At 41.2% G+C, this 14,030-nt stretch overlaps 1 protein-coding gene across 5 annotated transcripts in view; it reads right to left on the bottom strand.

Annotated features, from left to right (window-relative positions):
* DOCK4 (dedicator of cytokinesis 4) overlaps positions 1 to 14,030 on the bottom strand; it is a 521,894-nt gene that overhangs the window by 226,304 nt on the left and 281,560 nt on the right. For all 5 annotated transcript variants that reach the window (XM_017342765.4, XM_008258382.5, XM_008258384.5 and 2 more), the window contains exons 9-11: positions 9,721 to 9,802; positions 8,921 to 8,981; positions 1,364 to 1,496 (exon numbers count right to left, since the gene is read on the bottom strand). In XM_017342765.4, coding sequence (XP_017198254.1) covers positions 1,364 to 1,496; positions 8,921 to 8,981; positions 9,721 to 9,802 — 276 coding nt within the window. The remainder of the gene's footprint in view (positions 1 to 1,363; positions 1,497 to 8,920; positions 8,982 to 9,720; positions 9,803 to 14,030) is intronic.

Below are 14,030 nucleotides of genomic sequence, written 5' to 3'. Positions count from 1 at the left end.
AGATCATCATGGATTTCAGTCCAACCACTGAAAGTGAGGGCCACCATGTGACAAAAACAATAACAGTTTTTACTACCCATTAGTTTTGCCAGAATCTTCAAGTTCAAAATCAAGGCCATGGGTTTCATGCCCATGAAAGGAATAAAAAGAGTTTCCATTCCCAAAGCACAGGGATAGATCTTTGACAACTAGTTACTAAATGTGTTGTCTAAGTTCCCCTGAGTGGAGAGTAAATCCTTGAACTCTGCAGCAGTGGACAAAAAGCAATTTGAAGCATACACATGTCCCCAGATGATGGGCCAATTGTGTTTCTCCCTTACATGAAAAAATTACTGGCATCTGTTGTACATATCAACAAAGTCTGTGGAATAGAAAAGTAGAGCAAGTTTACTCATGGAAGTGGCCAGGAAGAGAAGCTCAGGGTTTTTCTCTGAGGATGACATCACTATCAGCTCCCAATAATCAACCTGGGGGCAGGTGTTCAGGGTGAGTAGATCCAAATCCATGTGTATTGCAAAAACCATAGAATTTAGGGTTTGGAATGTATCAAGTGACTTTCTTATTAAAGCATTGCAGGTCAATCTGTGCCCACTCCAACCCTTCCCATTCATTATAATGTTGAGATCCTAATTTTATTAAGGTAATCAAGTTACAATGAGGCCATCAGAGAGCCCCATGACTCAGTATGACTATGTCCCTATAAAAAGAGGGAAGCTGGACACAGGACAGCCATGCACACAAGGTGGGCACAGCTGAAGATGAAAGCAGACAGCGGAATGGCACAGCTACAGGGCTGCCAGCAAATCACTAGAAACTCGGAGAGAAGCAGAGAGCAGATTTCTCCGTTTCAGCCCTCAGAAAACAACAAACCTGCCATGACCATGATTTTGCATGTCAAGCCTCTAGGACTGTGAGTCAGTACATTTCTGTTGTTTAAGCCCCACTGTTGTGGCAGGCCCAGCAACCTCATATAGGGAGTAGAAGGTTAATCACCTGAGAGTCCCTCAGCTAATTCTAATTAATTTATACTCAAAAGCATGTCTGCCTTCCAAGAACAAATTAGATGTCCATAGTAAAGCCATGCCAAGTTTATAAATTCAAAGGGGATACTCTACACAGTAGACATTGCACCTAACTGATAAACTGTCTGTATTCACTGACTCTCAACTTCATAATTCCTTTAGCTGGGAAACAGTGACTTGTGGGTTTACACATTTACAGATTATTGGATTTTTAAGGAATGGTCCATCACATCAACTTACCCATTGCTTTTCCATTAGCCAAAGAAAGTTGCGTTCACCCAAGCAGCATCCATGTGCTCCCGTGTGCCCACCCGAGCCCCTACTAAGTGTGTGTTTCTTACATGTACACTTTCAAGATGAGGTCATCCTTTGTTTCTCCTGTCAGCAGGTCAGCAATGCTAAGAACTGCACAGCCAAAAGGTCGCCGGTACTGCACACTGCAGGCATTCTTTTTTTCCCCTGCTCCCATTCGACCTGTCAGGTAGAAGAGTAAATATAATCCATGCAGTCACTTGACTCCACACATTTTTAAAGGAAACACATAGAGCTACAAGAGAGGCCCCTGTAAAATGCAACTGGGTGACGGGAAGCCCCTAAGTTCAGGGTAAGAGAAGATGTTGCTTCAGTCCTGGGCTCTCTTCTCCCATCACCCCTGCCCTGTGACCTTGGGCAAGTAGGTTAAACACGGGGCTTTATTTGTCATCTAAAACGTCCAGACTGGAGCTCAACCCCTGCTTCAGAACCACCTCCCTGCTCCTGGGATCCATGAAGGCATTCCAGGAGGCTCACGTCATTTAAAAGCAGTCACGTTTCCCATTTCATTTTCTAGTTTTTTGAAAATTCCACTTTGAAAAAGCTATTTCAAAATTTCACCTTTGAAAAAGAACAGCTTGGGGCCAGCACTATGGTGTAGAAGGCTAATAAGCCTTTGCCTGCATTTCTGCCATCCCATACAGGCACCGGTTGGAGTCTCAGCTACTCCACTTCCAATCCAGCTCCCTGCTAATGTGCCTGGGAAAGCAGCAAGGATGGCCCAAGTGCTTGGGCCCTGCACCCATGTGGGAGACCTGAAATAAAAAGCTCCTGGCTCCTGCCTTTGGCCTGGCCCAGCCCCGGCTGTTGTGGCCATTTGGAGAGTGAACCAGTGGATGAAAGATTCTCTCTCTCCTGCTCTCTGTATCTCTGCTTTTCAAATAAATAAATAAATAAATAAATCCTTAAAAAAAAAAAAAGAAAAGAGAGCAGCATGAGACTCTGAGTAGCAGAGCAAGTCAAGTACAGGTGATCAAATGGGCATGCTCTGGGCCCAGAGTGCAGGCTGTTGACAACCCTGTCCCCCCCGAAACCACATCAGGGGGCTCACACTATTACAAAGTTCCAACCTGTTTAAATGATCACATATTTCAAAAATATGCTACTGATATATATATATATAATATTTGTTATTGGTATTTAATTATTATGGTATTTGATTGCCCATGGTCTCTTTGATGAGGGAAAGCTGATCGTATACTAAAGTTGAAATATAGTAAGTATTAAGTGGAATAAAATATGCAAGGTCTCTAGACGCCTGCCAACAGATCCATACATTGTTTCCATGTGAGCAAAATTCTGCTATAGCACATCTAGGCAGCTCCAAAGCCCAGTGCTAAATAGAAAAGGGGGTGGTAATATCTACTCTGGCTTTCATCACTCAGCAACAACAAAAAACTGCCTGTGATAGGTCACTTTCAGGAAACTGCTTTCAAATTATAGCTTGAAAACCTCTTATTTTATCAGAATAAAAATCCAAAAAATATTCAAAATAAGTCAGTTGCTTTTCAGATGTATGAATTAAAAATAAAATTAAAGGCATTATGGGTGCTTGTTTCATTTTCTATTTTGATTTTCATGACCTGATGCTATAATATGTAGCTAACTGTCCAGCTATGTGATTTTAATATAAATTCAACTTTCAAATCACTTTATAATGTTATACTTAAAAATCATCAATTAAATTTTTATCTGTAGAATGGATCTAAGCAAATTTAAAACTTCTGTCACATGTGAAATGAAAAAGTTTTGATTTATCTCTATTATGATTATTATTAGGATGAAATATACAATCCCATCTTTTTCACTAATTATTCCCTTGTAAATGGAAGACAACAACTTGATTAGAAGATTTCTGATTGGAATACTTCTGAAGTATTTAATTTAATAAAAGAAGTCCACAATTAAAAATGAGAAACTTAGAAATACTAAACAAAATTATTCTTAAGAATGCTTTTAGCTTTAAATTTCCACAATTTAAGGGGTGGGCTGGTACTATATCAGAATATCTAGATTTGAGTACTGGCTCCACTCCTGATTCTAGCTCCCTGAATACCTGGTTGCAGCGCTTGATAGCTCATGTACCTGGGTCTCTGCTGTCCACATGGGAGACCTGGATTGAGTTCCCAGTTCCTGGTTTCAGGCTGGCCCAGCCTCAGCTTTTGCAGGCATCTGGGCAATGAATCAGCAGATGGGATCTCTCTCTCTCTCTCTCTGTGTGTGTGTGTGTGTGTGTGTGTGTGAGAGAGAGAGAGAGAGAGAGAGCCTTTCAAATAAAAAAGTAAATAAAAAATAGGTTCAAAAAATTCCTACAACTTATATAAGGGCATGTTAGACATCACCATATTTTTTCCTTATTTTTAAACACTCCCTTCAGCTACTACTATGCTAAAGAAACAACTGGAGCGGGGCACTGACAAAATGAGAGGATGGGAGAAGTGTGACCTCCATAACTACCTGCAATGTGAGGTTTGTGTTATCCTATGTGACATGGTAAACTGAACTCCTAAACCCCCACACCTCTCATGTCCTCTAACATGGAGTTTTAAGTTTTCTTTTCTGACAATTTGGGCACCAAAGCTTTGGCTGTGGGGAGCAATCCGGACTAGACTGAGTTACTGGAATTAAGACTTATTCTATGCATCTGCTCTCCCACAATATGGCGCTGGGAGAGAAGTAAACAGCTTCCGCACAGCTGCCTCCAGTTCAACTGATAAACTGTAGGACTTGCTCCTGATTGGAGGAGAGCAGCGTACTCAGCGTGTGGGCAGCCGAGTTGGGATTGGCGGAGGAGGACTATAAAGGAGGAGAGAGACGGCATGCACGAGGAACATCTATGGGGAACATCTAAGGGGAACATCTAGTTGAAGGAACACCCGTGCAGCCCCCTGAGGAAGCCGGCCGGCGGTGTGCCGCTCCCCTGCGGAAGTGGGGAATGCGGCCAGGGGGAACTGCCCTTCCACGGAGGTGGAAGGGATAGTAGCCAACCCGGGAAGAACCAGCAGCAAACCCGGGGAGGGCCGAGCGGACGAAGGAACAGCGCAGGGTCCTGTGTCGTTCCTCCACGAAGAGGGGGAGCGACATTGGCTACTAAGGTCTCTAGCTACCATAATACAAAGACCATTGCATATTCCCAAACGCAGGATTAACAAGAATTTACATTTCTGGTTGGATTTCTAGAAAGATTCTCTAAACAGGGAGGAGGAATGGGAAAAGGTAAAAACACTGAGCAATTGGGGCCATCAATGAGGCATGGCAGGTTAAGCTGCTGCATAGGAGGCAGGCAATCCCATGAGCACAGGTTTGAGTCCCAGCGGCTCTACATACGATCAAGCTCCTTGCTAATGGCATGGGAAAAGCAGTGGAAGATGGTCCAAGTGCTTGGGACCCTGCCACCCATGTAGGCGACCAGGATGGAGTTGCTGGCTCCTGGCAGCCATTTTGGGGGTAAATCCAGAAGATGGATGATTTCTTTTTTTTTTTTTTAAAGATTTATTTATTTTACTTGAAAGTCAGAGTTACACAGAGAGGGAGAGGGAGAGGGAGAGGGAGAGGGAGAGGGAGAGGGAGAGGGGGAGAGAGAGAGAGAGAGAGAGAGGTCTTCCATCCGCTGGTTCATTCTGCAATTGGCTGCAATGGCTGGAACTACACCGATCCAAAGCCAGGAGCCAGGAGCCAGGAGAATCTTCTGGGTCTCCCATGTGGGTGCAGGGGCCCAAGAACTTGGGCCATCTTCTACTGCTTTCCCAGGCCATAGCAGAGAGCTGGATTGGAAGTGGAGCAGCCAGGACTCGAACCGGCGCCCACATGGGATGCCAGCGCTTCAGGCCAGGGCGTTAACCCACTGTGCCACAGCAGCGGCCCTATAATGGATGATTTCTTTCTCTCTTCCTCTTTTTCTGTAAACTCTTTCAAATAGACAAACAAAAAATTTTAAAAATAAAAACAAAAACAAAAACTGAGCAACCAGAAAAAAAAGGAAGGCACAGAGGTCAAAAAAAGTGCTAACTGGGACAGACAGGAAGATATAAAATAATTAATTACTCCCTTTTTACACCCGCTCTTTCCAAACCAGATCTCAGCTTAAATTCCACAAAGTGAAAAGCTCCTGCTTTCTGCAGCCTGTGAGGGTCAAGGTATCTTTTTCCTACTAAAGCAGGTCCAAGGGAGTTTTTTTTTTTTTTCAGGACACATTTTTTTTTTTTTAATGATTTATTTATTTATTTATTTGAAAGGCAGAATAGAGAGAGGGACAAACACATAGAGAGGGAAATCTTCTATCCACTGGTTCACTCCCCAGGTGGCAGCAACAGCTGGGGCAAGGCCAGGCTGCAGCCAGGAGCCAGGAGCTTATTCCAGGTCTTCCACACAGGTGGCAGGGGCCCCGGGCACGTGGGTCGTCTTCCACTGCTTTTCCCAGACTATTAGCAGGAAGCTGATCTGGAAGTTGAGCAGCAAGGACAGGAACCAGAGACCATGATGTGACGCCAGCATTTCAGGTGGCAGCTTACACTGCTGCACCACAGAGCCAGCCCCTCAAGGGATATTTTATTAAAAAAAAAAAAAAAAAAGAAGCATCTGTCCCAGCATCAAAGGAGATGTCAGATTAAGGATTAACCTCTCTTAAATTTTACCCTGGGGCATGCATTGGGAACAGCAGTTAAGATGCCATTTGAGATTTGTGTATCTCACCTTGCAACGTCTTAGTTTGGGTTCCTGCTCTGCTCCCAATTCCACTTTCCTGCTAATGTGCGTCTTGGGAGACAGTGGTGATGGCTCAAGTAGTTGGGTCCCTGCCAACCATGTGGAAAACTCAGTTTGAATTCATGGATCCAGGTTTTGAGCTGGCCCAGACCTGGTTGTTGCAGGCATTTGGGTAGTGACCAAGCCGATGGGGGATTTCTATCTGTTTGTTTGTCTCATTGCCTTTCAAATAAAATAAATAAAATTTAAAATAATTTTACTTTCATCTTGTTTTTCTTTAGTCTCAAAATACTGAAACAGTAATTTTTTTTTTTTTTGGTGATAATCCTAGAGAAGTATTCATTTGATCCAAGTTGGAGACAGGTGGGTAGGTAATTTCTGGTTCAATATTCATTTTATGCCTTAATGACCATTTGTCTCAGGAAAAAAATATTCAAGTGTCATACTCGGAAGGCAGCCTGTCAATACTACTGAGCTGGCTGCCTCAGCAATGACACTGAGTGAAGGCCACAAATTAGATGGGCATATACTCACTCTGCCACATGTATTTCTACCACTTGAAACCTGTACATACATTCTAGAAAGTTCTGAAAGCATGTCAGTAACTTTGTCTCTCAATTCTATAGAAGGTTTTATATTCAAGTTTTAACAATGTGGATATGAAGATATACAAAGCCACATTAACAACTGGTAGTATGAATTTGAGATAAGAGGCTGACGCTATGGCACTGCAGGTTAAAGCCCTGGCCTGAAGCGCCAGCATCACATATGGGCACCAGTTCTAGTCCCAGCTGCTCCTCTTCCAATCCAGCACTCTGCTGTGGCCTGAGAAAGCAGTAGAAGATGGCCCAAGTTCTTGGGCTCCTGCAGCCATGTGGGAGACCCGGAGAAAGCTCCTGGCTCCTGGCTTCGGATCGGCGCAGCTCCAGCTATTGTGGCTATCTGGGAATTTTTGTCTCTACATCTCTCTGTAACTGTCTTTAAAATAAATAAAATAAATCTTTAAAAAAATTGAGTTGAAAACAAACAAGCAAACAAAGAATTACCTTCTGGGAATAGACAGAGGTTTTATCTCATAAGTACATGGCAGCATGGGTTGCAACTTTAACAACACTTTAAAAGATCCTTTCTAATTTTTTTCAAATACTCATTTGTAAAAAGAAAATTTAAAACCAAAACCAATTAAAAAATTATTTAGGGGCTGGCATTGTGGTGCAGCGGCTTAAGCTGCTGCCTATCATGCAGGCATTCCATATGAGAGCTGTTGAGAACACCAACTGCTCCACTTATGATCCAGCTCCCTGCTAATGAACCTGGGGAAAGCAGTGAAAGATGGCCCAAAAACTTGGGCCCCTGAAACCCATGTGGAAGATGCACATGGAGTTCTATATTCCTGGCTTCTGTTGGGTCCAGCCCCAGTTATTACAGCCATTTGGGTAGAGAATCCATGTATGGAAGAGCTCTCTCTCTTTGACTTTCAAACAAATAAATCTTTAAAATAAATTAATTAATTTAAAAGTCATTTACCATTTCCTTCAAATATAGAAGAAATAGCAAAAAATGAAAATGGGTTTTCAAAACAGATTTTTATTAGAAAAAATATAGAAAATCTATGTTGTAATGACAGCATGCTTCATTAGCCTGTCTCAGTGTACAATGTTTTTATTATATGTGTAAGATGAAAGAATACAAAATGAAAGTTCACACTGCAGGACTGCATGGCGATGTATCACAATTCTGCAGTATTCTGACAAAAGTAATGTAGCACAGTCAGTGAAGAAGTGGGAAGGATTCTCCAGTATTACCTGGTTAGCCTTAATAGAAACACTCAGTAGTCTAACCACTTGTTTTCATATCTAGTTTCCCTGCCATAAAACACCTGCTTTTAGAATAAAATACACATAAAAACATGGGAACACATTCTAGCTTCATGGAGCAAGTTCACCACAGAATACCCAAGTGCATTCTGCAAGACATTAATAAATGCTACATGGGGTGGGCGCCGTGGCACAGCAGGTTAAAGTCCTGGCCTGAAGCGTGGCATCCCTTATGGGTGCCGATTCTAGTTGCGGCTGCTCCTTTTCTGATCCAGCTCTCTGCTATGGCCTGGGAGAGTAGTAGAAAATGGCCCAAGTCCTTGGGCCCCTGCACCCACGTGGGAGACCCGGAGGAGGCTCCTGGCTCCTGACTTCAGATCGGCTTGGCTCCGGCCACTGTGGCCATTTGGGGAGTGGATCAGCGGATGGAAGACCTCTCTCTCTATCTCTACCTATATCTAACTCTATATTTCAAATAAATAAAAATAATAAACAAACAAACAAATAAATGCTACATTATGAAAGTGTTTTCAAACATTGTCACAGTCAAATTCAAATTTGGGGAAAGCTTTGGGGACCAACAAAATCAGAGAGGCATACTTTTCAGAACCTTCATTAAGCTGATGACAGAAGTGAAAACACATCCATTATTCAGTATTTCATAACCTTTTTCTCATAGTACTTTCTGCAAGAATGCTCTATAGCATTCTGCACTTTGGAAAATGCCAACTGGTACAAAGTTTTCATAAACTAGTAGGAAACTCAGCTTCTAATAGTTTAGTTTATGGTAACAAATTATAATTATAAAAGACAACAGAAACTAAATAAACCACTTAACAATTTATATAGCAAGAGACCAAAATTTATCTAAGATGAGTAAGGAGCTGCCTGTGAAGCTGAGGAGGCCAGGGAACAATTGGCAATTTTGGTGATTCTTGGGTTCAGATCTGACTTTGAATGCTTTCTGATTCAGACAGCAGACAAATCACAACCACACAGAGCCTGTTCTCAGAATTTCTTCTTCTCATAACTTGGTCCTGTCATACAGACAAATACTGTACTTACCAATCCTGATAATGTGCACTGTGATAAAAATGTCCTTTCTTAGCTCACTGCTACCCAAATCCTACAAAAAAACAAAGTCTAGTTATTTTAGAATTCATAATCTATGCAGAAGTACTTAAGGGACATAGCTGATTATTCTCACACATAATAGAATAAAGACAGAGATGAACATAGGCCTTCTTGATGGAATATTTATAGAAGAAGCACACAATTTCTGTTTTAAAAATACCTCTGTAATCAACTTTAGGTCTACTGATATCAAATAATACTTTAATAATATTAAATAACACTTTAATAATATTAAATAATACTTTAATGATATTGATTTAATCTCTCATTCATTCTTTAAACATTTCTTTTTAAAAAAAAATTTTTTTTTTGACAGGCAGAGTGGACAGTGAGAGAGAGAGACAGAGAGAAAGGTCTTCCTTTTGCCCTTGGTTCATTCTCCAATGGCCGCCGCGGCCAGCGCACCGCGCTGATCTGAAGGCAGGAGCCAGGTTCTTATCCTGGTCTCCCATGGGGTACAGGGCCCAAGGACTTGGGCCATCCTCCACTGTACACCCGGGCCACAGCAGAGAGCTGGCCTGGAAGAGGGGCAACTGGGACAGAATCTGGCGCCCCAACCGGGACTAGAACCCGGTGTGCCGCAAGGCGGAGGATTAGCCTAGTGAGCCGTGGCGCCGGCCTCTTTAAACATTTCTTAAACTACTATATTCTATCATAGTAATTTATTTCTCCTAAGTAATAGGAAGCACAATAGGAAGATCCCACCTAATGGATGAAACAAGACCACTTACCACAAAGAGAGAGCAATGTCGTTCTGGTTTATCTGGGGCTTTTGGAAGCCCATTCCTATTCAGCCTCAAGAAAAACCTCTCACTGCAAGAGAAGAAAAGTTTAACATTTTGAAAATTATCTAAGTACGTATCCCCTTTCTGAATGCTCTTCATCTTTGGAGTTGAGGCCATTCACCTAACATCAAAATTGCTTATATAAATTCATTTCCTAAGACAGTAAACATTTGCTTCATTTCTGATAAAAATTGCAAGCAGCAACTGCGTAAGCAAAAAACACATATGCAAACCAAAATTAACTTTTAAAGAATAGACTAAGTTTCCATATCAGTAATATTATGGTTATTGTTTCAAAAGCTGGAAACAAATGCAGTAAAAGTGGGGAAAAAACCCAAACTAATGCATTTTTTTTTGTATTTACCTACCAAGTTGTTTTTTGTCTTATATTAACATTAAGGACATTATTCTGGGTGCTAACCATCCGATAGAAGGCTTCATATTTTATGGTCTTATAAGTCTATAACTCAAAACATAAATACAGGATCCAAGAAATGAGATTGAATTTTCTTTGATCTACAGAGAAACAGATCTCAAACTCCCCACTGAACTTGCATTTGAAAATATAGTGCCACCCAGATTTATGCAACCATAATGATCCTGCTGATCACTTACTAATTCAAGGCAACAAATGCCTGTGGACACCACTTAGACACAAAATAATCTATGACACTACCTATTTATGTTCAAAAAATAAAATGACAATCAACCGAAGAAAACTTTATCTGTCAGCTGAGCTTCAAAACTGACCTGAAATTCAATATCCTTGTGCCTGTGATAAAATCAAATGGCTGACTGCCTCAGGCAGAGAACACACAACAAATATCAACAGAACGTGAAATTATCACACGGTGTGACTGTGGTCAGGGTAGCCTCAGCCTATGGAACAAACAGGGAAATGGAGTGCAGGGCATTCGTAAAAGGCTCCGAGTCTACAAAACCCTGTGTTGCCTGTCACTAGATCCTCACCTTAAACCTTAAACCATGGCTCTGTTGCCCAGATATCTACAAGGGGAAAAATGAGAAATAAATTTCTAAGGAAGCCTATGGATTTCAATTTATAACTATTTCAGAACTCATATTCTCTTTTGTGATCTAAATCTCTGTAGATACATTTAACAGATTCAATTGCCTGGCTTACCTTGTCTTTTTCTTATATTGTGTCTTATTCTTATATGGTGTCTGACCTCTCATAAAGGAAAGGGCAACCAATACACATTTCTGTGGGGTCATTTCCTCTCCTATTACTTATGCTTTTCTCCCAGGGGCAGGGGGGCTGAGCAGCCATGAAGGATAAAGATCCTCAACTGAATCTAAATCTCCCACATGATAGGATTCTGAAATGGAGGCTGGGAATGGCAGATACAACTGAAAATATAGTTACATTAATTTTATCCAATTGTCACTTACTATGTAATTCAAAGAACAGGACCGCAAGCTCTCTTCATAATAGAAGCATAGTCACTATTATTTCAAACTTAAAATATGATTAAAAGAAAAGTACAAAAATTCACATTGGGTTAAAGGAATTATACTTCAGATAATCAAATAATTATGTAATACTCTTTTTTCCCCTAAGAATTCATCACTTCACAGGCACTATGCTAAGGACTTTACATGGATTAACTAATTTTACACACACTATGGTTTGGGAAGTAGGGTCTATTGTGATGCCTATTTTATCGATAGGAAAACTGAAAACTAGTAGATGGTTTTGGTCAAGATTACAGCTCAGTAGGCATTCTATCCCATGTACTAATTCAAAATCCTTGTACTTCATTCGAATGCCACAAGGTAAATCCTTTCTCTATTCTAAAGAAATATTGAGCACATATTTCTAGAAGACTGAGATAGAAGGCATTCATGTGCCTGGGACATCCACAGGACTTAGTCAAGCCTTGTCCAGGAGTTCAGGGTAACTTTCCCTCGGCCCTTTCCAAGAAAATAGGAGTAAAAGATGCGTGGATCTTGATTTATCACTTTTCAAAGTGGTCCTTGTTTTGAAATTGTTGCTTGGTAAACATACCCAGAAAAAAATGACTTTGGATAATAAATTATTTTATTTCACAAAGGCAAAATACCAAAAAAAAAAAAAAATAAGAACTGAGCTTTACTTGGTCCACACTGCTATAGTTCTCTACTTAGTCATCAGCCACTTTATCACATAGATTTATTAATTTTATCACAGAGGACAACATAAGCAAAGTGAATGTTCTCCACTTGTATCATGGACAGTCACTCTGCTCTATGGCTTTTGAGATGTTTTCATGCTTGAGGCACCTCTTCACGCCTCCTCAAACATTTGAGACAAATTAGATATTACCTTCTGACAGATCAGTCTCCAGTGATGAATACCACTAAGATTAATATACAATATCAGCTGAGTATTTTAGATATTAAAATTCTAACTTAAAAATGATATAAAATATTATTTTATACCAGAAGTTTCACCAATATTCTGATAACACAATGTTTCCTGAAGTATTCTGTTTCAGAAAGAGGTATTTTTTGTGTCACTATTTTAATTTCACTGGTCTGGAGAGAATCCTGAAAATGCAAATATTACACTGGATCATATTCCACTTCAGAAGGAATATCAATACATGCTAATCTGATGACAGATCCCTGAACTTAAGCATGCCATGAGGGAGAGATAAAAATAAAATGAAGATAGATGTACTGAAGAGAAGTAAGTCACGTGCAAGTTTTAAACACAGATTTCTTTCAAAAAGGCAAAGAAAAAAGAAAAAGAAAACCTCAGTTGGTGGCATGTTGTTACTACTTAATCAGCAAATCGTTCTGGAGGAAAAAAGACCTACACCCACACATTACAGAGTTTTTGTATTAAAATTACTCACACACACCCTCACATATTTGGTGATGTCAGAACATATGCCTTCATAGCCAGGAGAAAAAAGGAACACGACAATTATACTTCAGTCCAGCACATCTGAAAATCCCATAAATGTCTCCTGTGACCTTTTGTGACCACACGTAAACAAACACTGGTACTCTACCGTGAGCCTACTGTAAGTCTGTTCTTTAGCAACTGTATTCTAAGTCTGATCAGGAAGCAAAACTAGGTCTTGTAAGCTTTATACAAGAATATGCAGACCTTCATGATATCATTTATGCTTTTTTCCTAATAACCGGAACACAGGCCTATGACTATTAGCTTTTATATCTGCAACCTCTGGCTAATGATTTGGTAAAATTGATATCTGATGGCCGGCGCCGCGGCTCACTAGGCTAATCCTCCGCCTAGCGGCGCCGGCACACCGGCTTCTAGTCCCGGTCGGGGCGCCGGATTCTGTCCCGGTTGCCCCTCTTCCAGGCCAGCCCTCTGCTGTGGCCAGGGAGTGCAGTGGAGGATGGCCCAGGTGCTTGGGCCCTGCACCCCATGGGAGACCAGGAAAAGCACCTGGCTCCTGGCTCCTGCCATCGGATCAGCGCGGTGCGCCGGCCGCAGCGCGCCAACCGCGGCGGCCATTGGAGGGTGAACCAACGGCAAAAGGAAGACCTTTCTCTCTGTCTCTCTCTCTCACTGTCCACTCTGCCTGTCAAAAAAAAATAAAGAAAGAAAGAAAAAAAAATAAAAAAAAAATTGATATCTGATAAGAGCATATAGACATAATCATTTTGGATACAATATAACAACATGCAAAAGCCTAATAAGATTTCAATTCCCTTCCTTCCCCCATGAAGTCCTTTACTTTATGGTAAGGAAATACACAACTCTCTCCAAACAGAGCTTTTAATCAGTGGTGCCTCACACAAGATGATTACTTTCACTTCCAGATTCTAGATCATGACATTTAACCCTGTCCTCATGTATATTTTATATCTATATTATATCAAACCTAGAAAAATATACAGTGAAAGAATGAAAAGCTACTTCAAACAGTTCACAGAGAAAGGAATTTTTCAAAAAGTATTTCAGGGGCTGGTGCTGTGGCATAGTGGGCTAAGCTTTCACCTGCAGCATCCCATATGGGCACTGGTTCATGTCCCAGCTGCTCCTCTTCTGATTCAGTTCTCTGCTAAGGCCTGGGAAAGCAGTGGAAGATGGCCCAATTGCTTGGGTCCCTGCACCCATGTGGTAGACCTGGAAGAAGCTCCTGGCTCCTGGCTTTGGATCAGCCCAGCTCCAGCCATTGCAGCCATCTGGGGAGTGAACCTTCCTCTCAGTCTCTCCCTCTTTCTGTCTGTAACTCTACCTCTCAAATTAAATAAGATCATTAAAAAATACAAGTATT

This window comes from Oryctolagus cuniculus, chromosome 3 (assembly GCF_051225735.1).
Source record: "Oryctolagus cuniculus isolate XC-2025 breed Fujian yellow rabbit chromosome 3, ASM5122573v1, whole genome shotgun sequence".
Lineage (NCBI taxonomy): Eukaryota > Metazoa > Chordata > Mammalia > Lagomorpha > Leporidae > Oryctolagus > Oryctolagus cuniculus.
This window is presented reverse-complemented; position numbering and strand designations above follow the sequence as displayed.